Source organism: Rosa rugosa, chromosome 6, assembly GCF_958449725.1.
Source record: "Rosa rugosa chromosome 6, drRosRugo1.1, whole genome shotgun sequence".
In the NCBI taxonomy this organism is placed as follows: Eukaryota; Viridiplantae; Streptophyta; class Magnoliopsida; order Rosales; family Rosaceae; genus Rosa; species Rosa rugosa.
Genome location: NC_084825.1, coordinates 53,912,505 through 53,932,245, shown reverse-complemented (window position 1 = coordinate 53,932,245; position 19,741 = coordinate 53,912,505). Strand labels below are relative to the sequence as shown.

At 38.3% G+C, this 19,741-nt stretch overlaps 3 protein-coding genes across 9 annotated transcripts; 1 reads left to right on the top strand and 2 right to left on the bottom strand.

Annotated features, from left to right (window-relative positions):
* Positions 1 to 159: 159 nt before the first annotated feature.
* On the top strand, positions 160 to 6,492 carry LOC133717031 (putative zinc finger A20 and AN1 domain-containing stress-associated protein 8). The gene is made up of 2 exons (XM_062143654.1): positions 160 to 401; positions 6,408 to 6,492. The coding sequence occupies exons 1-2, from the start codon at positions 160 to 162 to the stop codon at positions 6,490 to 6,492; spliced, it is 327 nt and encodes a 108-aa protein (XP_061999638.1).
* On the bottom strand, positions 1,144 to 3,747 carry LOC133715458 (25.3 kDa vesicle transport protein SEC22-1-like). 4 transcript variants are annotated; one of them, XR_009849078.1, is made up of 6 exons: positions 3,500 to 3,745; positions 2,797 to 3,431; positions 2,314 to 2,362; positions 2,048 to 2,194; positions 1,889 to 1,965; positions 1,144 to 1,439 (listed from the first exon to the last, which is right to left on the bottom strand). XR_009849078.1 is itself a non-coding variant. In XM_062141964.1 (6 exons), the coding sequence occupies exons 2-6, from the start codon at positions 2,935 to 2,937 to the stop codon at positions 1,392 to 1,394; spliced, it is 411 nt and encodes a 136-aa protein (XP_061997948.1). In that variant the 5' UTR covers positions 2,938 to 3,431; positions 3,500 to 3,747; the 3' UTR covers positions 1,144 to 1,391. The 4 variants fall into 4 exon arrangements, 1 of the variants encoding a protein (XP_061997948.1); XM_062141964.1 differs by having other exon boundaries at positions 1,889 to 1,914; positions 3,500 to 3,747; XR_009849077.1 differs by lacking the exon at positions 1,144 to 1,439 and adding an exon at positions 1,446 to 1,630 and having other exon boundaries at positions 3,500 to 3,747.
* A 6,958-nt stretch (positions 6,493 to 13,450) lies between the features above and the next one.
* On the bottom strand, positions 13,451 to 19,079 carry LOC133714866 (uncharacterized). 4 transcript variants are annotated; one of them, XM_062141127.1, is made up of 16 exons: positions 18,653 to 19,079; positions 18,122 to 18,172; positions 17,807 to 18,043; positions 17,541 to 17,639; positions 17,400 to 17,455; positions 16,873 to 16,981; positions 16,457 to 16,627; positions 15,941 to 16,198; positions 15,625 to 15,837; positions 15,327 to 15,530; positions 15,126 to 15,251; positions 14,705 to 15,013; positions 14,502 to 14,600; positions 13,955 to 14,409; positions 13,831 to 13,863; positions 13,451 to 13,733 (listed from the first exon to the last, which is right to left on the bottom strand). In XM_062141127.1, coding segments are annotated over exons 1-16 (2,538 nt in total). In that variant the 5' UTR covers positions 18,770 to 19,079; the 3' UTR covers positions 13,451 to 13,732. The 4 variants fall into 4 exon arrangements, with proteins under 4 accessions (XP_061997111.1, XP_061997110.1, XP_061997112.1 ...); XM_062141126.1 differs by having other exon boundaries at positions 16,873 to 16,984; positions 18,653 to 19,078; XM_062141128.1 differs by having other exon boundaries at positions 16,873 to 16,984; positions 17,807 to 18,037; positions 18,653 to 19,078.
* Between the last annotated feature and the right edge of the window lie 662 nt (positions 19,080 to 19,741).

Here is a 19,741-nt window from a genome sequence, read left to right as displayed (position 1 = left end):
TCCTTATCTAAATCGTACGCTACGATGACCCTCGCCTATATAAATCGCACAAACCCCACATCAAGTCTCCAAGAAATTTTGTACACAGTTACGAACGAAGATCAAAGAAGAAGAAGGAGAATCAATTCAAAAGCAAAAAAGATGGAGTTGCCAAGAAACATGGACTGTCGACCCTCTCCACTCTGTGCAAGAGGTTGCGGTTTCTTTGGGACTTTGGCAAACAAGAATATGTGCTCAAAGTGCTACATTGATTATTTGAAAGAAGTGCTTCTTGCTAAGCATACTGCAGAGCCGGCCGTGGTGCCTTCAGTGGAGAAAAACCTAGACGTCGCTGTTTCTGCTAGCGAGTCGTCGTCAACCACAACAACTAGCGATCAGCCATGTGGTGTGACAAAGAATTGGTGCCAGAGCTATAGCTGCAAGAAGAAAGTTGGTCCGGTGCAAGTGGCGTTAAAATGCCGCTGTGGTGGAGTGTTTTGTCCAGAGCATAGGCTAGCTGAAAAGCACACACTACAACAGAAAAGCTAATTTGCAAGGAACAACTTCCTCGCTGAAAATCGAGATTTCCTCGCCATAGTGTTTTGACGAGGAAAATATTTTGGTCGTCAGTTCCTCGTAGTAGGCTCGTCAAGAAAAGTTTCTACGAGGAAACTACTATTTCCTCGCCAAACTCTTTTCTCGATGAAAATACTTTTTTCTCGCCATTATACTTTAGCTAGAACTTTTTTTCTCGCCAAAACTCATACTTTTTCCTCACTGAAAAATTTTGAGGGCCAAATAATAGTCGTTAAATATATTTCCCGATGAAATAGATTTTATCGCTAAACTATTATTTCCTCGCTAATGATAAGTAATAATATAGAAATTATAAATAATAAAAAATTTAAATACACTTTTTGGGACAAAAATATTTTCGTCGTTATAGATAGATAGCTTTGGGTGATGAAGTTTTTCCTCGCTATAAGCTATCTTCAACGAGGAAATTTTATTTCCCTTGTACTGTGTATGCTTATAGCGAGGAAACCATTCCTCCCTAATTGTACTCACTGACGAGGAACTTTACTTTTGTCATTGTAGGTTCTCTTGTCCATAATGAGAAAATTCATTTTTATTGCAATTGTTTGGTTATGGCAAGAAATAAGATGAGTAGACAAAAGAAATATATACTAAAATTAAAAGTAATAACTCAAAGTATTCCCTTACAATAAGTACTAATTCAAAGTAGTTATATCAATACTATATACTAATTCAAAAGAGTTTAGGGATCCTCCTCAATTTTGTTTTTGGGATCCTCCTGATCACTTCCCTAAATCTTGGAATCTCTTCTTCCCTTGCACTTGGAACTCGTCACTAGAAATGAAAGTCCTCTTTTAGAGATTTTGTAGAGAGCTTTAGCACCTGCAGAGCATGGCAACAGGAGCCCACTTACGGATCAGAGCCTGCAATTAAGATGTGAAGATGAATTAAATTTTAGCCACACATACGACTCCATATGAACTATACATACATATGACCCAAATGCTTGACAAAAACATCTCACTCTGAAGTGCTCATAGCAGATTGGAGAAATTTTCCTCATTGAAACAAATACAGCTATGAAAGAGACTAAATTGGCCAAAAAACAAGAAAGCTGCAGAAATTAAAGAAGAGCAATAATAAATAAAGACAACCCTAAATAAGCTTAGCAATAGCAAAAGCATACATCACCACCATCAGGCACAAGTGATAAATATTGTGAACCCCCACAAGCACATAAGGTTGTTTCAGTAGATAATTAAACATAACGATCCAGAGCAATTCCAATCTATAATTTTGATGTCACCAAGGAAATGGTATAGACTACTTTGTATCATATACAAATCAAATAAGACTAATCTGTAACACTAACCTGTTGATTCAAGTCTCTCGCCTTATCTGCATATGCACGAGACTTTGATGTTAAACGATTAGACATTTGGCTGACCTCTACAAAATTCAAATTTGGGAGCTATTTTATCACTTATACAGAAGCCAAAACCTTCCCTTTAGAAGCAAACAGAAAACTTACAGTCCAACTTTTCACCGACGCCAAGAACTTCCTGAACATTGCAAGTCATTATTTGGTGGACTTCATAGAGTTCATTATTCAACTTTGAAATAGTCCGCTGAGTACAAGTGTCCTGGTACAATTTCTTGGTTCTCTGTATGAATGTATCTTTTAAACATAAAAAGTAAAAGGAAATCAAACTCAGAAAAAGAAGCACCAAAACATAAAGCAAAATTACATAATTTCACATAAATATGAAAGAGTTCAAGTTATGGCAGTAAACCTACCAAATTTAATAAAAGCATATATGGTCTTGCAGGTGCTAAAACTCCCTACCTAATGATTAAGAAGGTCATGAGATTAGCTATCGAAACTTTCAATAGCAAAAGAGTGTGTTATACTCCATATGGTGGATCAAAAAGGCTGTTTTTGAAATTTGTTTTTATGTATTAATGTAATCTGAGAACTAGGACCTTTTAGTACTTCTTTACTCTATTATCCTTGTTAGAAGGAGTTTTAGACCCCCACAAATTACTCTATGGAGTTAAAATAAACAAAAACAAAGCATTGTAAAGTGGAATTGGCTAATGTGTTAGCAATGTCCAGAGCTTGTCATTATGAAGGAACCTGTCACAGAGAGAATCAATCCAAAAACACACAATGATTCAAACAACACTTGCACTTAACACCGTAAAATTCATGCTCCGACCCTAATCTTGCAAAGTAAACAGGCAAATATTAAATTTTCAGTAGCAAAAGTTGGTACTTACTGAAAGCCTGACGAAATTATTAACTTGCAGCGTCATACATCCATTGATCACATATCCATACACAGAAAAGAAAAGAACACCAGTATTATTTGGTATTGAAATACAGAACATAAACATCATTGAACTGAATTGAAAGCTCATCGAGAAAGGGACGTACCTGGCTAATTGAATCGAGGCAAGATTTGGTGGCAATTACTGAAGCCATGTTTGGTAAATGTTATAGGCAAAACTGCAGCTAATTGAATCGAGGCATATCTTTGCCTCCCTCCCTATTTCAATTCAAGACGAAAAACAAAGACAAAAAGAGACAAAAACTCCAACCCAATTACAATTCACCAAACACTTCTCTCTTTCTCACTCACAACTCAACATTGCCATAAGCCGCAAACCAGACAATCCAAAGCCCACTTGATTCGAAAGCCATTAAAGCACAAGAACAGAACAAGTACCCACCTTTTTGCTGTTAATCAAATACCCAAAAAGGAGGAGCAATCTTTAAACCCCAGGAGAGTCATGAGCGTATGGTGTAGGGTGTATCGTAATCGACGCCATGATCAACACTGCCAACCGCTTCGTCGTCGACCAACAACAACGCCCCGTCACAACCCTTCAAGCCTTCATATCTTTATCCTTGTCTGTAAGATTGAATTGGCTGTTATACTGTATAGAGAACCTAATAAAACAGTTGAAGTTACAGACATACCTGAAGGGAGGGACTGAAGTGAAGCCAAACTCTCAATACCAGATCGGTTCTCCAGTGATAGAGCAAACCCAACGAAAAATTGAAGGAAGCCTCTGTTTTGGTTGATTGAGATCTCCCCGATCGCCATCAGGAAGCCTATTGATCACCCATGCAGTCCAGTTTTTCAGTTTGCCCCCAAACCCCAGCCGAGCACTCAGACCCAGTTTTTAGGGTTTTTTGTCGTGTTACTCTTCTGACTGATTTTTTATTTTTATCTTTGGGCGCATTTTTTTTGTTATATTGCCGCATTCAAGTCCCGCTTTTTATTTTTATGTTTTCGAAACCCGCCTTCTCTAATTCTTTTTCTTACCTCGATCAACAATATAAAGTTTAGATTTACGGATTAGGGATTAGGGATTAGGGTTTAGGGTTTAGGGTTTAGGGTTAAGAGTTTAGGGATTAGGGGTTAGGTTTTAAGGCTAATGTTATGATCATGGCTAACTAAATGATTATTTTGAAAAAGGTTTTGCATATACAATCTATGTATGAAGATCTAAATATTTTTCATAGACAATCTATGTATAAAGATCTAAAGTTTGAAGGGTTAGATTGTCAAAATTAAATTGTATAGTATGTAGCGTCTAGAGTACGACCCCCTATGCAATCATATTTCTACAATCCAAACCATTCGACTTGTAAGACACCACTCCTTGATCATCTATGCAAAATTTCAACTCAATCGGGAACCAATTAACTATTTATGATCATGATGATAATAACTGTTAATACGCAAGATTAATGACAAAGAAACGGATCGAGAATATAAGTCATATATATATATATATATATATATATATATATATATATATATATATATATATATATATATATATCCAGAGCGGAGCTCTGCTTTGGAATTAACGTGTGAAGTTCGAGTTTTGGGTCACTTTTCGGTCGCATATCCACATCTCAACCGTTCAGTTTTTAGGTACTAGTGTATAGATCATCTCTGCAAATTTTCAGCCAAATTGATGATCGTTAAGGTATCTAACTCGCTTAAACCAATGGACGGACTGAATCTGTCAACCTGAACCGTACTAGCTTTAAGGCAGTTATCAATGCCTTAACGATCATCATTTTGGCTGAAAATTTGCAGAGACGATCTATACACTAGTACCTAAAAACTGAACGGTCGAGATGTGGATGTGCGACCGAAAAGTGACCAAAAACTCGAACTTCACACGTTAATTTTCAAAGCGGAGCTCCGCTCTGGATAGGATCTGTATATATATATATATATATATATATATATATATATCCCTTCTAGTGAGATCTTTTCTTTTTTGGTTTTTTTAAGGGATCGCTCACTAGAAGGGCCTAAAAACTGAACGGTCGAGATGTCAAAATGCGATAAAAAAAGTAAGTCTAATAAGCCATCCCTTAAAATGGTAAAAAAAAAAAATCCCTTAGTTGAAGGGCCCTCTATCTATGTGTGTGTGTGTGTGTGTGGATATATATATTTATATACACGTATACATATACATTCAAGTAGTATAGAGATGAACTTGAATTAAATTAACTAACCAAGCAATCATTCCTAGTAGTCCTCTGATTATAGAGAGGTCAGGTGCAAGAGTCAATTGAGACATTCAGAAGAGAAAGTGTTGTTTAAAGAATTACAACTATTGTATTTATTTTAAAATATTTTGAAAAAAATCTGAAAAACGATAATTGTCAGGACTCGACCTCTGGACAGAAATAACCTTAGAAGATTTGAAAATTAATTAAATTAGGAGGGCAGTTATGATAATTACAAAAACTATTTTTATTAAGAAAATTAAATAGAAAATATCCCACAACCAACTTTTCTCTCCTAATCTTTTCTGTAATAACTATTTTTTTTGTCTTTTTTTTTTTCTAAAAAAAAAAAAAACTTTTATACATGCAAAGCACTTTGTAAACACACAGACTTTTAGCGAGGAAATAATACTTTTGTCGCCATTGAATTTGGCGGATTTTACATAATTTTTTCGCCAAACTAACAACGGCAAAATCGTTATTTCCTCGCTAATTGCTTCTTTTGACGAGTAAATAGTTCCTCGTAAAACACAGACTTTTAGCGAGGAAACCGTACTTTTGTCACCATTGAGTTTGGCTGGTTTTACATAATTTTCCTCCAAAAAAATAACGAAGAAATCTTTATTTCCTCGCTAATTGCTTCTTTTGGCGAGAAAATTGTTCCTCGTAAAACACAGACTTTTAGCGACGAAACCTTACTTATTGTCGCCATTGAATTTGGCGGGTTTTACATAATTTTCCGCCAAACAAATAACGACGAAATCATTATTTCCTCACTAATTGCTTCTTTTAATGAGGAAATAGTTCCTCGTAAAACACAAACTTTTAACGAGGAAACCATATTTTTGTCGCCATTGAATCTGGCGGGTTTTATATAATTTTCCGCCAAACAAATGACGACGAAATCGTTATTTCCTCGCCTATTGCTTCTTTTGACGAGGAAATAGTTCCTCATAAAACACGGACTTTTAGCGAAGAAACCATAGTTTTGTCGCCATTGAATTTGGCTGGTTTTACATAATTTTCCGCCAAACTAATAACGACAAAATCATTATTTCTTCGTTGAGTATCGTTTTCGCGATGAAAAAATTCCTCACCCAAGTCTCATATTTCCTCGCTAATAACATGATGATTTTGGAGACCAAACTATGGTAACTTTTAGTGATGAACCGAAATCTTCGTCGTAGAAAGTGGTGTATAGTGAGGAAAATCTGTTTCTCGCTGAAAATCTAATGACATTTAGTGAGGAATCAAAATATTCCTCGTAAAAAGTGACATTTACTGAGGAAAATAAATTCCTCGCAAAAAACTTGGTCGCTAAAAAGACTTTTTGTTGTAGTGACACATGTAGTGTGGATTACAAGAGGCCTGGAGGAGAGCTCTTGGCCAAGCAAAACCCAGTTTGCAAGGGTGACAAGTTAAAGCAGAGGGTTTAGAATCAACTTTAGATAATCAATCCTGAACTATAGAAAATCGATGCATGGCATTGACAAATTAAGCGAGAGGATAATATGATGTTGGTAACTTTAGTTATGTTACGTGTTTGCATGAACTTTAGTTATAATACATTGTTGATTTGCTAACAATGGCTTTCATTCCTTATTTCAGCAAGATGAATGTCTTTAAATAAATTTTCTGGCACACTTTCTCAGATTAGATATACACATGCCGATAGACATTAAAATTCAAGGAATAAGAGTAGTAGAGACAGTGCAATGAGCAGCAGGGCACTACTAGAAAATTGTCTACTAGTCACCCCCTGTTAGCTAGACACACTTTTGTCACACTATCATTTGATAGTGTAAATGACGTATTTTGTAATTTTTTGTTTCGTTTGTTTAATTGATACATATAACCGTGACTTTACCCTCTCAATTCTTGATTTATAAGAATATATGGACTTATTAGATACCAATATCTATTTGTATTTGAGAAAATATAAAGTTAAATAAATTAAATTAAAATATATAAAACTGATAGATCATACCATTATCCATATGTTTTGTTTGCACACTGTTATTATAACCGTTACTTTTAATCTCCACCACTGAAATCCGTATCAATACTTCAATTATTATCAGATATACTATTTTTTGGTAGAAATAGGGAAATTCTCAAAATTAAGCCTCAATTGACCCTATAGCTATACTTTGTTGTGAAGCGTTTACATTGTTAAATAAAGTAAGAAAATAAAATTAAAGTTTTGAATGAGCTTCCCCATCCAATCTAAAGACCAGAGCTGACGCTTTGCAGCTGATAGAATCTTCGGCCTGGTCTTCTTGCATGAGGCATTCTGCAGCACAAAGAATATACAAGAAATAGGGAGATTCTCAAAATTAAGCCTCAATTAGCCATATAACTATGCCTTGTTGTGAACCGTTTACATTATTAAAAAAGCAAGTTATAATTTGTACGAGCTTCCCCGTTCAATCTCAAAGCAGAGCCGACGCTTTGCAGCTAATACAATCTTCGCCTTGGTCTTCTTGCATGAGGCATACTGTAGCCCATAGCTCCTGTTTTGCCACCTAAAGGGGATCATTTCTTTCCCATAGCAAGCATTTGTTGAACGGTATGAAATAACTTCTTCCCCACACCCGTCACATGAGACACAAACTTGAAGCTTGAAGTTTCCATACGACACTTCCTCTTGATTAAGGGGCCCGGAGAGCCCGACATGACAATAGTAGGTTTCAGCATACCTTCAAAATTCCCATTCCCACCTAACCCTGGCAGCTAATTTGGGGCTACTAAGCCTTTTGAACTCGATCGCTTCCCCAAAGCCGAAGCCAATAAGGAAGGATCAGCCTGAGAAGTGACCCCCAACTCCACCAACAACCTCCAAAACCGGATCAGTTTCAAAACTATGACTATTTTCGTTATACAATAAGGGTTCAAAACTTGGATCCAACGTCAGTTACAAGTGGCCATAGTCTCAGGCCCATCCATTTCATCCGGGCCTTAAATCTCGAAAAGTCCAAATTTTTCCTAATTACAATGGGAATACTTAACCCAAACCCAAACTAGAACCTAAAACGAATCCAAATCCTAGTAGGAAAACAAAAACGCCACATTTTGTATGACTATATATATGTCTTCTCTTCTTCAACGTCCTAAAGGAAAAACCCTAGATTTTGCGGAAGAGAAAAGAAAATCGTGATCCAATTTTAGAGTAAGAACATCATGGAGGAGACGAAACAGAGCAAGCAAGAAGAAAAGTGAAAGGAATTCGAGGATCAAATTAGCACTTATGATAATGGCTGGAATTCCAATCTGTGGATTGAATACGCAAAATGGGAGATGAAGAACAAGTCCTTCAACCGTGCTCGTCGCGTGTTCGAACGTGCCCTCACACACTTGCCGGATTGGTTCAATATCTGGTACCGATACGTTCGGATGAAAAAATGCTCGGGAATGTCGCTGGTGCTCAAGAAGTTTACAAGAAAGCCACCGAGTAAGGGTGGATGCTAGATGCGCAGTTATGGGTATCCTACGTCTAGTTCGAGCTTCGAAATGGCATTGTTGTTCAATTATATTGTTGTTCTTTTTCATGATGTTTGGACCAATGAAGATGTTGTATATTTACAGGCCATTGAACCATACAATTTTACACTGTTGTTCTTTTTCATGATCTAAGAACAGTCTTCATCTTCACCATCATAATGAAGCCAAAGAATCTCATCGTTGTCCAAGCGGTCTTCATCATCGTCGTCGTCTAAGCAGTCTTCATCATCATCATTCTTTTTTTTGAACATGTCAATGATGTCATCATCATCATCATTCAAGTAGTCTTCATCATCATCCAAAGTGCCTTCATCCTAAATGTAATAAAGATCAGTAGTCTGTTCACCATCCATATGATAGATAAAAGGAAATTTATAAGAATATTGCCAAAAAAAAGAAAAGAACTGAAAAAAAATTCTCATTGGTGAATATCTTAGTTAGGAAACAAAACACTGAAAGAAAAATTAAAAAAAATCTCAACCTTTTTGGGCTGTTTCAGAATCTTGCTTTCTCTTGGCTCACAAAAGAGAATCAAGTGCAATTCCTCCCAATTTGGGATTGTATAGAGAACTCCAAACTCTGACATTAAAATAGGTCATTTCCCTTAACTTGTCAAGCAGCCCTGAGTACAATGGGATAAATGAAACTCCAAACTGAGGCTCTACAGTCAAAAGCCTTGAATTGGGGTTAACTACAATTTCGATGTATGCCTTACAGTAGATAGACAATCAAGAATTTCAATGACATTGTTGTTCTTTTTCATGACGTTTGGACCAATGAAGGTGTTGTATATTTACAGGCCATTGAAACAGACTATTTTACACTGTTGTTCTTTTTCATGATTTAAGAACAGTCTTCATCTTCACCATCATAATGAAGCCAAGGAATCTCATCGTCGTCCAAGCTGTCTTCATCATCGTCTTCCAAGCACTCTTCATCATCATCATTCTTTTTTTTTGAACATATCATCATCATCATCCGAAGTGCCTTCATCCTAAATGTAATAAAGATCAGTAGTCTGTTCACCGTCTATATGATAGATAAAAAGGAAATTTATACAAACATTGCCAAAAAAAGAAAAGAACTGAAAAAAAATCTCATTAGTAAATATCTTAGTTACGAAACAAAACACTGAAAGAAAAATTAAAAAAAAATCTCAACCTTTTTGGGCTGTTTCGGAATCTTGCTTTCTCTTGGCTCACCAAAGAGAATCAAGTGCAGTTCCTCCCAATTTAGGACAGTATAGAGAACTCCAGACTTTGACATCGAAATAGGTCCTTTCTCATGCTTTCTTGACTTCATTTCCCTTAACTTGTCAAGCAGCCCTGAGTACAATGGGATAAATGAAACTCCAAACTGAGGCTCTACAGCCAAAAGCCTTGAATTGGGGTTAACTACAATTCTGATGTCTGCCTTTATCATACATAGGATATCATTCAGTGAATAGCCTATATATATTGTGAGGCCACAGTTTTCATCAACTTTATCTTGGAAAATCTGAAATTTGTCCATGGTTGATTGAATTTTTGTCTCAAAAGCACCTGTGGAACGACTTTGTTCATTTATTACCATAGACTACTACGTTCTCTGAAACTACTGCTCCAAAATTAAACAATAGACAAGTCAACATTCCTAGCTATAGATATCCAAAAGTTGTTATGCATCATACAATTATAGCAGCCTCTACTGATGATAAGGCCAAACAATCAATTTTCAATTTTCAATTATGGAAAGCTTTGATGGTGATAAGACCAAACAATAAGGTATGGAGTTTTGATGATCTTACCTGATTTGAAAGCTTCTTAGAGAATGTTAGCTCCACACCACGAACACGAGATCACATTTGTTGTCTTGCCAAATTTATTGAGCAAACTAATACATGCAAGACTTTCAAATCCAAACTGTTCACTGAATTGCTCAAGATGCTTCTCCTCTAGTCCTTTTAGCAGCCTGGATTTTATAAGGTGGTCGTTGGCTTCTTTTTCAAAGTTGGAGAGATGTTGCAACCCTTGTTGAAGTTTGTAATTATATGAAAATGGAACCCTAACTATTGGGTAATGGCCTTAACGCATGGCTCATGCTTTTGATTAAGCCGCTGTGAAACGGTGTGCGAGACTTTGACACACTTCTCATAGTTATTAGTGGCTTGCTTTTCATCCAGTGTTACCCACTTCCTCAAGAATAGCCTTGGTAATGCAGACGTAGACCCAAATAAACTGGAGCACCAACGTTCGTCAATGTATGAATCACTGTCTTTAGTAGTATCTTCTTCGGTAGCACACAAGTCAAAACCACAAAAGAGAGTAACGTCAGGATAATTCTGTATCAATGGTATTAGGGTTGGTAAAGTCATACCATAGAAGATGTCTAAAACTAGTCGCATTGCCCCCCAATAAACATTTATTGGGGGGCAATACAAGTTTATGAAACTTCGTGAAAGGTCTCCAAAGAGGTCGTCGGAGATCTCATAGGTCGTCGGAGTGGTTTATTGCTCCCTCAATAAACTTTTATTGCCCCCCCCCCCCCAATAAAAACTTGCAATAAAGGTTTATTAGGGGGAAGAGAAACTAATCTCTCTAAAATTAGGCAAATAAAACTTTGATTGAGGAAGAAAATGAAAAGATTACATCAATTCAAAACCTTTTATTGAGGGGCAATATTTGTTTTATTACGAGATAATAATCTTTTTTTTCTTTTTTTATTTCCTTCTCGGCCTTCTGCCAAAAAAAATAATAATAAATTGATTTGGGCACCCAGAAAATGCTCTAGGCACCCACATCTTCACCTTTCTTCGCCGGTTGCAGACCCATGACCAGAGATACAATCGAAAATCAAATTGCCGTTCACCTGCATAATCAAATTGAAAGACCCTAAGTTGCTGATTTGGGGCAAAAAGGGCGTCGTTGGCAGAGGAAGGGATGTACAGTGGCGGAGGAGACAAGGATGAGAGCATGGATTAGCGTTTTAGATTCCTCCTCTTGTTTCGACTCCTCCACCGGTTCAGACTCCACCTCCGATTCCGATTCCTCCTTTGGTTCAAGTTCCGGTTTGATAAATGTGATGTCCGACATCTGCACATCGATAACCCGGTCGTGGATGGTGGCTTCCTCCTTTGGTACTCGACTCCACCAACGTCCCCCAACCTCCGATTCACCTCCTACTCGAACAACTCCAACGGCTGGGGGCCCCGAACTCGTTCACCGGCTACGAAACCAGCTCTAATGTCGCTGGGCCCAGTCCTTCACCGGGGAGGGGGAGAGAGAGAGAGAGACGGCAAGGATGTAATTCATTAATATTAATTAGGTTGAGGGCAGAATAATCATTTCTCTTTAAATTAGTGCCGTAAGTGGGATAATTTTAGCTCATTTTGGCGCTTTGTCAAAAACCCAATAAAAAAAGCAAAATCCATCTAGAACCCAACAAAGAAACGGGTATGGGTATATGGGTATGGGTAACCCAATATAGAAACCTATATAAAGACAATAATTTCGAAACCCCCAAATCTGAAAAACGCGGAGGGAAGGAAGGGGACGACGACTCACAATTTTGCACTCTCCTCGCGGAAGGTCGATTCTTGCGCCATGAAAGTACTGAAGACCTCAGGTTCGAGGTCGCCGAAACCCATCGCCAGAACGAAAGGAGTGTACATGAGGCGAGTCATCTTCTCCAGCACGACGCTCTGACACCGGAGATGCGCGGACATAGTCGTCCTGTATATCTCGTCCATGGCGTAGTGAGGTATCAGAGGTTTGTCACCTGTGGCTGCATTTATCAAGAGTGCTGCTGCTAATGCCGGTTTTCGGAATTGGGTGTGTGTTGTTGGAATACTTGAGTTCTGGGTTGGATTTTCGACTTTGTTTTCGGGGCTGAGCTTTGAACTTTTGAATGGATAATTGTGGTCCTCAGAGCCATGTATTAGCAGAGAACTGGCAATTGGAGAAGGATTCATGTCTGTTAGTATTTCTGGGGAATGGGTGAGAACCATATTGGCAGCAGCAGCAGCAATTGAGTAAAGAGGGCTTGTTGACTAGAACAGAGTGATGGTGTCTCGGCAATAATGACTAATAAGCTACCTCCCGGATTGTTTCTATACCGCAATGTTCGGACTGCAAAAATCGGCAAAGTTGGAATCTGCCAACCCATTTGCTGTGCACAATTGGGAGAGAAAGTGTTTTGAGACTTGATGACGAATTCACGGAGGTTAACAGAGTTGTTCAAGTGTCGACTAATAAGCTAAACAGGGATGCAGCAGTTTATGTGTTAGGGAGGGTGGAGAGGGATGTGTTAGTCGGAAATCATTTTGGGGAGCTAATGGGAGCAATGGCTTGTTCTTGGGAGAGTAGGGAGGGTGGTCTTGTTTCTGCAACTCAGTTTGGGTTTTCAAGGACTTGTAATTGAAGTAGATTCATCCAAAGCAGCTCAGCTAATCAACGACCGGAGTACATGCTGCGAAGAGAAATGATAGCAGCAGCAACTAGCAAGCCAGCAATTGACTGAAAGAGCGGCTCCTGAGTCCTTACATGGTGTTGTTTCGTTCTTTTGTTCTGGGCAATGTTGTACCTATTGTTATATGGAGGAAAAAGATTATTCACTACTAGGGGACTCATTTTGTTTTACATTAAAGCTGAAAATGTCGCATAATAAGTTCTACTATTGATGAACTCTAGTTACCCAGAATTTTGATATCGAATTGACTTGTTCCGTTAGAAACAAGTAAGATGTAGGATTTGTGGTTTGGCCATTTGCCTGAATTCTGAAACAAACAGTTGTTCAAAATCTAAGACGATCTTTTAAAAGAACAGTAAATTTAGACGGAAGATGCAATTTTTCTACTCCAGAAAGAAAAGACGAGCTATTGTTTAAATGATCAAGAATCCAAAATGAGCCAACCCGTCAATGAACAGAAGCCGTTTTGTGCATGAATATCACTTCAGACAGTTGGCTGTGGAGTCTTGACTATGATAAAACACAGCAAAAACTAAAGCTTTTTAACCAAAAAAAAAAAGGCAACACACAAATCCAATCTGCGAATCCCATGAGATGCAAATATTGATGAAACAGATTCAATCTTCACAACATAATTTCCCCACATCCAGTATAACTTCCCAAAATAAGCCTCTAATCCGCACACTAGTACACTTTCGGGGCAAAAGATGGTGTGACTGCTCCTGAAGTCCTGCCAGCACCAAAATAATCATGAGATGCATTCGAAGTGGCAATTAATAGGATAAAGGACTACATCACAGAATACAATTTTAAGTGTCTTTACTTACTATCTTCTGGAGGTAAATGCAGAATTAGTCATCCTGTCAAAGTAACAACACAATAAACTCAATAAGCAATACAGGAAACGAGTTTAAGTGTCTTCCAAGTATGTTTGAAGGTTTAGAGGCATACCTGCCATGCTGTTTCCCAACAAAATTTGAGCTCGGCCGGCCATTGGCCATTGACCTGTCCAGAGCTCCATTTCCACCATTAAGAAGTACAGATGACTGGCTGGGAGTAGGTTCAGGCCCATTCATGTCCTTGGATTTGCTCAAAATTTTTACGTTCGACATACCTCCCGAAACACCAAAAGATACACCATTTAATTGCTGATTCTGCTTCACAGACTGCAAGTGAGCATTATTTGCATTTGGAGTAGAAGTAACCACATTTTTGGAATCAAGAGATAATATCTTCTTTAAGCGGTGAGTCTGTGCCACTGGAGTAACAGCCACAGAAGGCAAACATGAAGAGTAGGGGGATGATGCTGCTGCAGCAGCAGCAACTCTGGCAACGGCGGCTGTAGCTGCTATCATCTCTTGAGCTCCTTCACGCAGCTGAATATAGTCCCCCTCAATCACAAATAGCTGAAAAGACAAATTAAGGTTCTCATGAGATGATAATAAAATAAACAATCTACACAAACATAGATGCATTTGAAATCATCTGCAGAACTCACTTCAGTATGAGCAGCAACGAAATCATCTAGCTTTCCATACTTTTTCTTGTAATCATGCCAGTGTAAAGGTGCAAGCATCTTCCCGAGCCTATTCGGCAGCTGTATTTGGAACAAATAACAGATTATTGACTAAACAGTTGCTAATAGAAACAGAAAATGGCATGCTCACTATAGAAGTTCTGGTAGCTAATAGGTAGGCTCACCGTCGAACTGATCCTAATTCTACCACCAGCTGGTATTGTCCGAACCATGCAAGCCAACAATGACCTTTCATCTAGAAGAGCAGTCTCCGAAGTCCTACCCACTGATGGTGCATTGGTGTGTCCAGTTGAGACAAAGGACTCAGGCAAACCTGTACCAGGGGAATTGTTTATTGTAATTTCATTGAGATTGACTGAATGGATTGGAGTGTCAGATTTTGAGGACTTGGTAGCAGAATTTGGTTTCTCAGCCGTTAAAACTTGTCCATCCAACCCATGATCGATCAAGGTCTGAACATTCTGCTCATGTGCCTGTTCACATGTAAATTAAGCTGAGTATCTTCCACTTACTACTGAAAACCTAACACTCTGACCAGCTCCAGCCAAGTTAAAGAAAAAAGAAGCAAAACAAAAAATTTCTTACCTTGGTTTCACTGCTCTTCTCAAGAGAATCTAATCTTAAAGAATCAGTAAATTGGGAAGACATTTGTTGCAAGCTCTGATCAGTTTGGGGTGAGACCAAGTAACTGCTATTAATTGACTCAAGAACCTGAAACAAAATACATACTGTAATTCCCGCCTAATTAAAATACACATAGGCACATAATCATTTACAAGGAAATACCTGTGCTTCCTCGGGGGAAGATGATATCACAGGCTCAGGCTCTGCCCCTTCGCGAATTTGAACATCCAAATAGTCTTGATGAAATGGTTGCCCATTAACAGAAGTTTCATAGTGATACTTTGCATCTGATCTAATCAGGTTTTGATCATTTTGGGAAGATGGAGGTTCAGTTTGTGTAGCTATCTGCAAACTCTCGGACGGAGCCTAAAAAGAGAGATCAAGTAACATGAGTTGGTCATTACGGATAACAGATGCTGATCATAATCAAAATAGAAAAGAGGTCTTTGACTGTCAGCACCTGTTGGTTCTGCCACTGTTGAAGAGATGACATTGCAGGTATTGAGTGAAAATTCCCCACATGTGATTGAGGAACCTGTGGTGGCATGGAATGGGGAACCCCAGGTTGATGCAGGACAAATGGATGCATACCAGTCACCTGTCCAGGTGGAAGAAAGGGAGGCATCCCAAGTAGAGACGAAGGACCAATTGGAACACTAGGAACATAGTCAACCTGATAAACCATAACAATCAACGTTTATGGATAAATAAAGAAAAACTAATATAATTGAATCAAAACGACCAGGTCAAAATCATGTTTGATGCGGTCAAAGTACCTGACTTGATGCATTGACAGTTGAAGAAAACGATGAAACGTCCTGTGAATTCCCATTTGGGAGGGCCCCTGTATTTCCATTTGACGTATTTATATCAATCTGGTTTCCATTGTTCCGACCAAACTGAGATGCATCCTTTGAAGTTGAATTTGCTGCACGTGATTCATCAGTGTAAGTTCCACTTCTTTGTCTGGCATCAGCTAACTCAAGCTGAAGCTGTTGTACCGTATGCATATGATGTCTCTCCATTTCAGCAAACTATCGGTTATCCAAAAGAAAAATCGAATTGGTCAAACTCACCCAAAAAAACAAAACCATGTTATATTTAGGTATAGCACCACCCTCACTTAGGTATTGCTTAAAAAAAGTAATACAAAAATATTCACCTATGCAAAAATATCAACATTTAGGCATACATACAATTGTTCTGATTTTTCTGTGAGCGTCAAACACGTTTGCAAGCTATATGGAAAGAAAAAAAATGAAAATGCAATACAGAAAACAAAACTAACCAACCTGTCTTTGCCAACCAAGCCAGAGCTGATTATAGTGTTCTGAATGTTCCCGCAACTGATTTTGAAGTGTAGTTGACTGCAAAGCATCCATTTCTTGAACACGGGTGATCCAAGCTTGGGCTTCGCTCAATTGTTCATCCTTAAATAGAATGGCTTCTTGAGCAAGCCTATGCTGAAAATATGATGGCTATCAGGCACAGCTTCACAATAACTAAATGTAGCATGCAACTCCTTGAAGTAAAAAAACATCAAACTTGTTCCAATTTCTGTCACTCATTATTCAGTGTCTGACATTTTGTTAACAATTTGTTTACACACTGTTTATTCGCAAAAGAATAAAATAGTAGAAAAGTTCAATCATTCTACCCATTACAGTAAGACCATACAAAAGCATCATATACATGCAAATGAACAAACCTGTTCCTGCAACTCAATAAGTTGCCTCTCTTTTTCTTGAATATGTTCTTGAAGATCATGTAATTGCTGTATATGCTGGGCTCTTTCAGCTTCTGAATGGTCACGCTCTCTTCTGCAATAAACGCCAAATTTTTAAACATGTTGATATAATTAAAACCTCAACCAGCATTTATTCATACAGAATGAAATACAAAAGCCTTATATATTATGCAATAAAATACAAAAAAGTAAATCTTCACACTCATTGTTGCGAAACACATATTTAAGCTTGAACGACAAAAGAACACATGCTCTTGAATAATTAAAATGAAATACATATAATTAAAACCCCAACCAGCATTTATTCATACAAAACGAAACACAAAAGCCTTATATATTATGCAATAAAATACAAAATAGTAAATCTTCACACTCAGTGCAAATACAGTGAAGCAACACACATTTAAGCTTGAACAACAAAAGTACATATGCTCTTGAATAAGAGCTTAAAAGTGCAGAAAATAGGTCCCAAACCCATGGATCATTACCTGAAAGTTGCTAATTCTTTGTTCTGTTCTCTAAGAAGGCCCTCTTTGGCCCAGGCCTGCCAGAAAGTTATGAAAGTGGTTAAAAACTACAGATTACTCAGCTAAACCAACCAAGAGAAATTTCATAAGCATTCAATGTACCGCTTCATTATCTAACTTGGTAGCATGCAGCTCTCTATCTTTTTCTTCCAATTCCCTCTCCAAATCATGTATGGCCTGCTCCTTTTCATGGAGTTGCTCCTACAAAGACATGTCAACTGCTGTTAGTCGCTTATGGAAGGTGGGATTTGCTACACTATATATCAAAATAAGCATGCTAACAGAGCTTGTGTAACAGCTACACATTGTTAGATTCTACGACAACTCTACCAAAATATACATTCTAAAAATAAAGAAATCAAGCGAACCTGAAGCTTGGAAGCAGCATTAGCATGCTCCTTCAGTTGAGCATCAAAGTTATTTTGTATATCCATTATCTCAGATCTTGCAATCATTTGAGCTCTAAGCTCAGTCTCCATATGCTGCAGTTCCTCTCTTTGCCTGACAACATCATGAAGCCGCTGCTGCAAGAGGTCATGGTCCAAAGTCCCATCTATGGAGATCGAACAAAAGTCTACATCAACTGGCTCTCTTCCCTGCTGCACCTTGAAAAACAACAAATCATTTCCGCTTTCAGGTGAATCTTTGAAAACATAACTTATCACTGGTCCCGAAATCCGTACCTCATATATTGTTCTCTCATCAGAATGGCCTAACTTTGATCGCTCCAGCTCCTGCGCATTGGAAAATTCGGAGTTCAAGAACAATAACTACAAATGCAAAACGAGAAGCACATAGACAGAGCCCAATTTCACAGCTAAGCCAATGTTACATAGAAAAATATCTACATTCTTCAGGCACAGAAAGACTAAAACTAGACTCGGCTGAGCCCGATTCTCGTTCAAAGATTCACCAATCATGTTTATTTGAGATTATGTGAAGGTACCAAACACATTACCCACTGATCACAATTCAAAATCCTAGCCACACACTAAATCTAATAACACAGACAGTAAATACAAATAGTTAAAACCCGAGCTAGAAACTAATTATATCATTTTCATAACAAATAAACCCTAATCTCCAATCCAAGTGAAGGCAACCCAATCCTAAACAATCAACTACTCCAAATTCCGTTTCGTTTCAGCTCAATTCACATTGTTCAATCCAAAGCAAAATTCAATGCCAGTGGTTTTCAAGTAAATCAACACTACCTCGTCGCCGATGTTCCGAGCCGAATGATGCTCCGAGACGGCGCGCCACTGCTTGCGAGTCTGAGCTTGCGTCATCGCCGGCATCGAACCACCGCGCGCGGCGGCCGTAGCCTCCATCAAATCAGAAGCTTACAGTCCAACTCCAACTGGCTCACTCACTCTGCTCGCGGAAACCCTAGGGTTCGTTGAGCTCGGAAAAAAAGAGGCCGGGGATATGAGGGCCCTGGAATTTGAGAATTCACGAGAGGAATGAAGCCGGAAAGGTGAACGGAGTTGGGATTGAGGAAAGGCGGAAGTGTACCGGTGACGATTTGGGGTGCCTTTTCGGATTCAAGGGTTTTGGAGGGGTTGAATTGTAATTAACGAAGAGTTGACGAGAGAGAAAGAGAGAGAAGGATAATTGGGTGTGAGAAATTTTTACAAGTTTGATGAGGCTCCCGCCATTTATAGGGCAATTTTCACTACAAATGCATGATTGCTACACGGCTTCGGGTGGCGCGTGGACATAGACCTAATTTTGGGTCCAAACACTCAGCCGTATCTAATTTAAGATTATTATTTTCTTTCAAAAGCCGAAGTGATTCCACAAAATTCATTAATGATATGGTAACGTTACTCTTAAAATCTGTCACTGATTGACTCTCTTTAAACGTTATCATGAAATCTGTCATTGATGACTCTGTTTAAAGTAACGTTACACTGGTAATGTCGTCAGAGTCACCGTTGAACCTGCTGAAATAACACTATTTAAAGTAACGTTACACTGGTATTCTCAATGCGTATCGAAATAAACAAAGAGTTTATGGGTACATGTTGTATACACATGTTTCAAGGGTGTGTCATCTCTACTCTATTAGGCCAATTGAGCCACTTCTTTAGAAGCATAGGGTCTTTTTAAAGAAACCTATAATCTCTATTACAAAAGAATACAGGATCTAGTAACTCAAGCCAAAACCGCTAGTCTTGACCCATCTCCAAGCCTAGCCTCGACCCACCTATCATGTTCATTGGTCATGCGTCGCCCTATGAAGATCTAAAATCAAGGTGAATTAAATTATAATATGAGTAACACATGAGAATCGTCAGTAT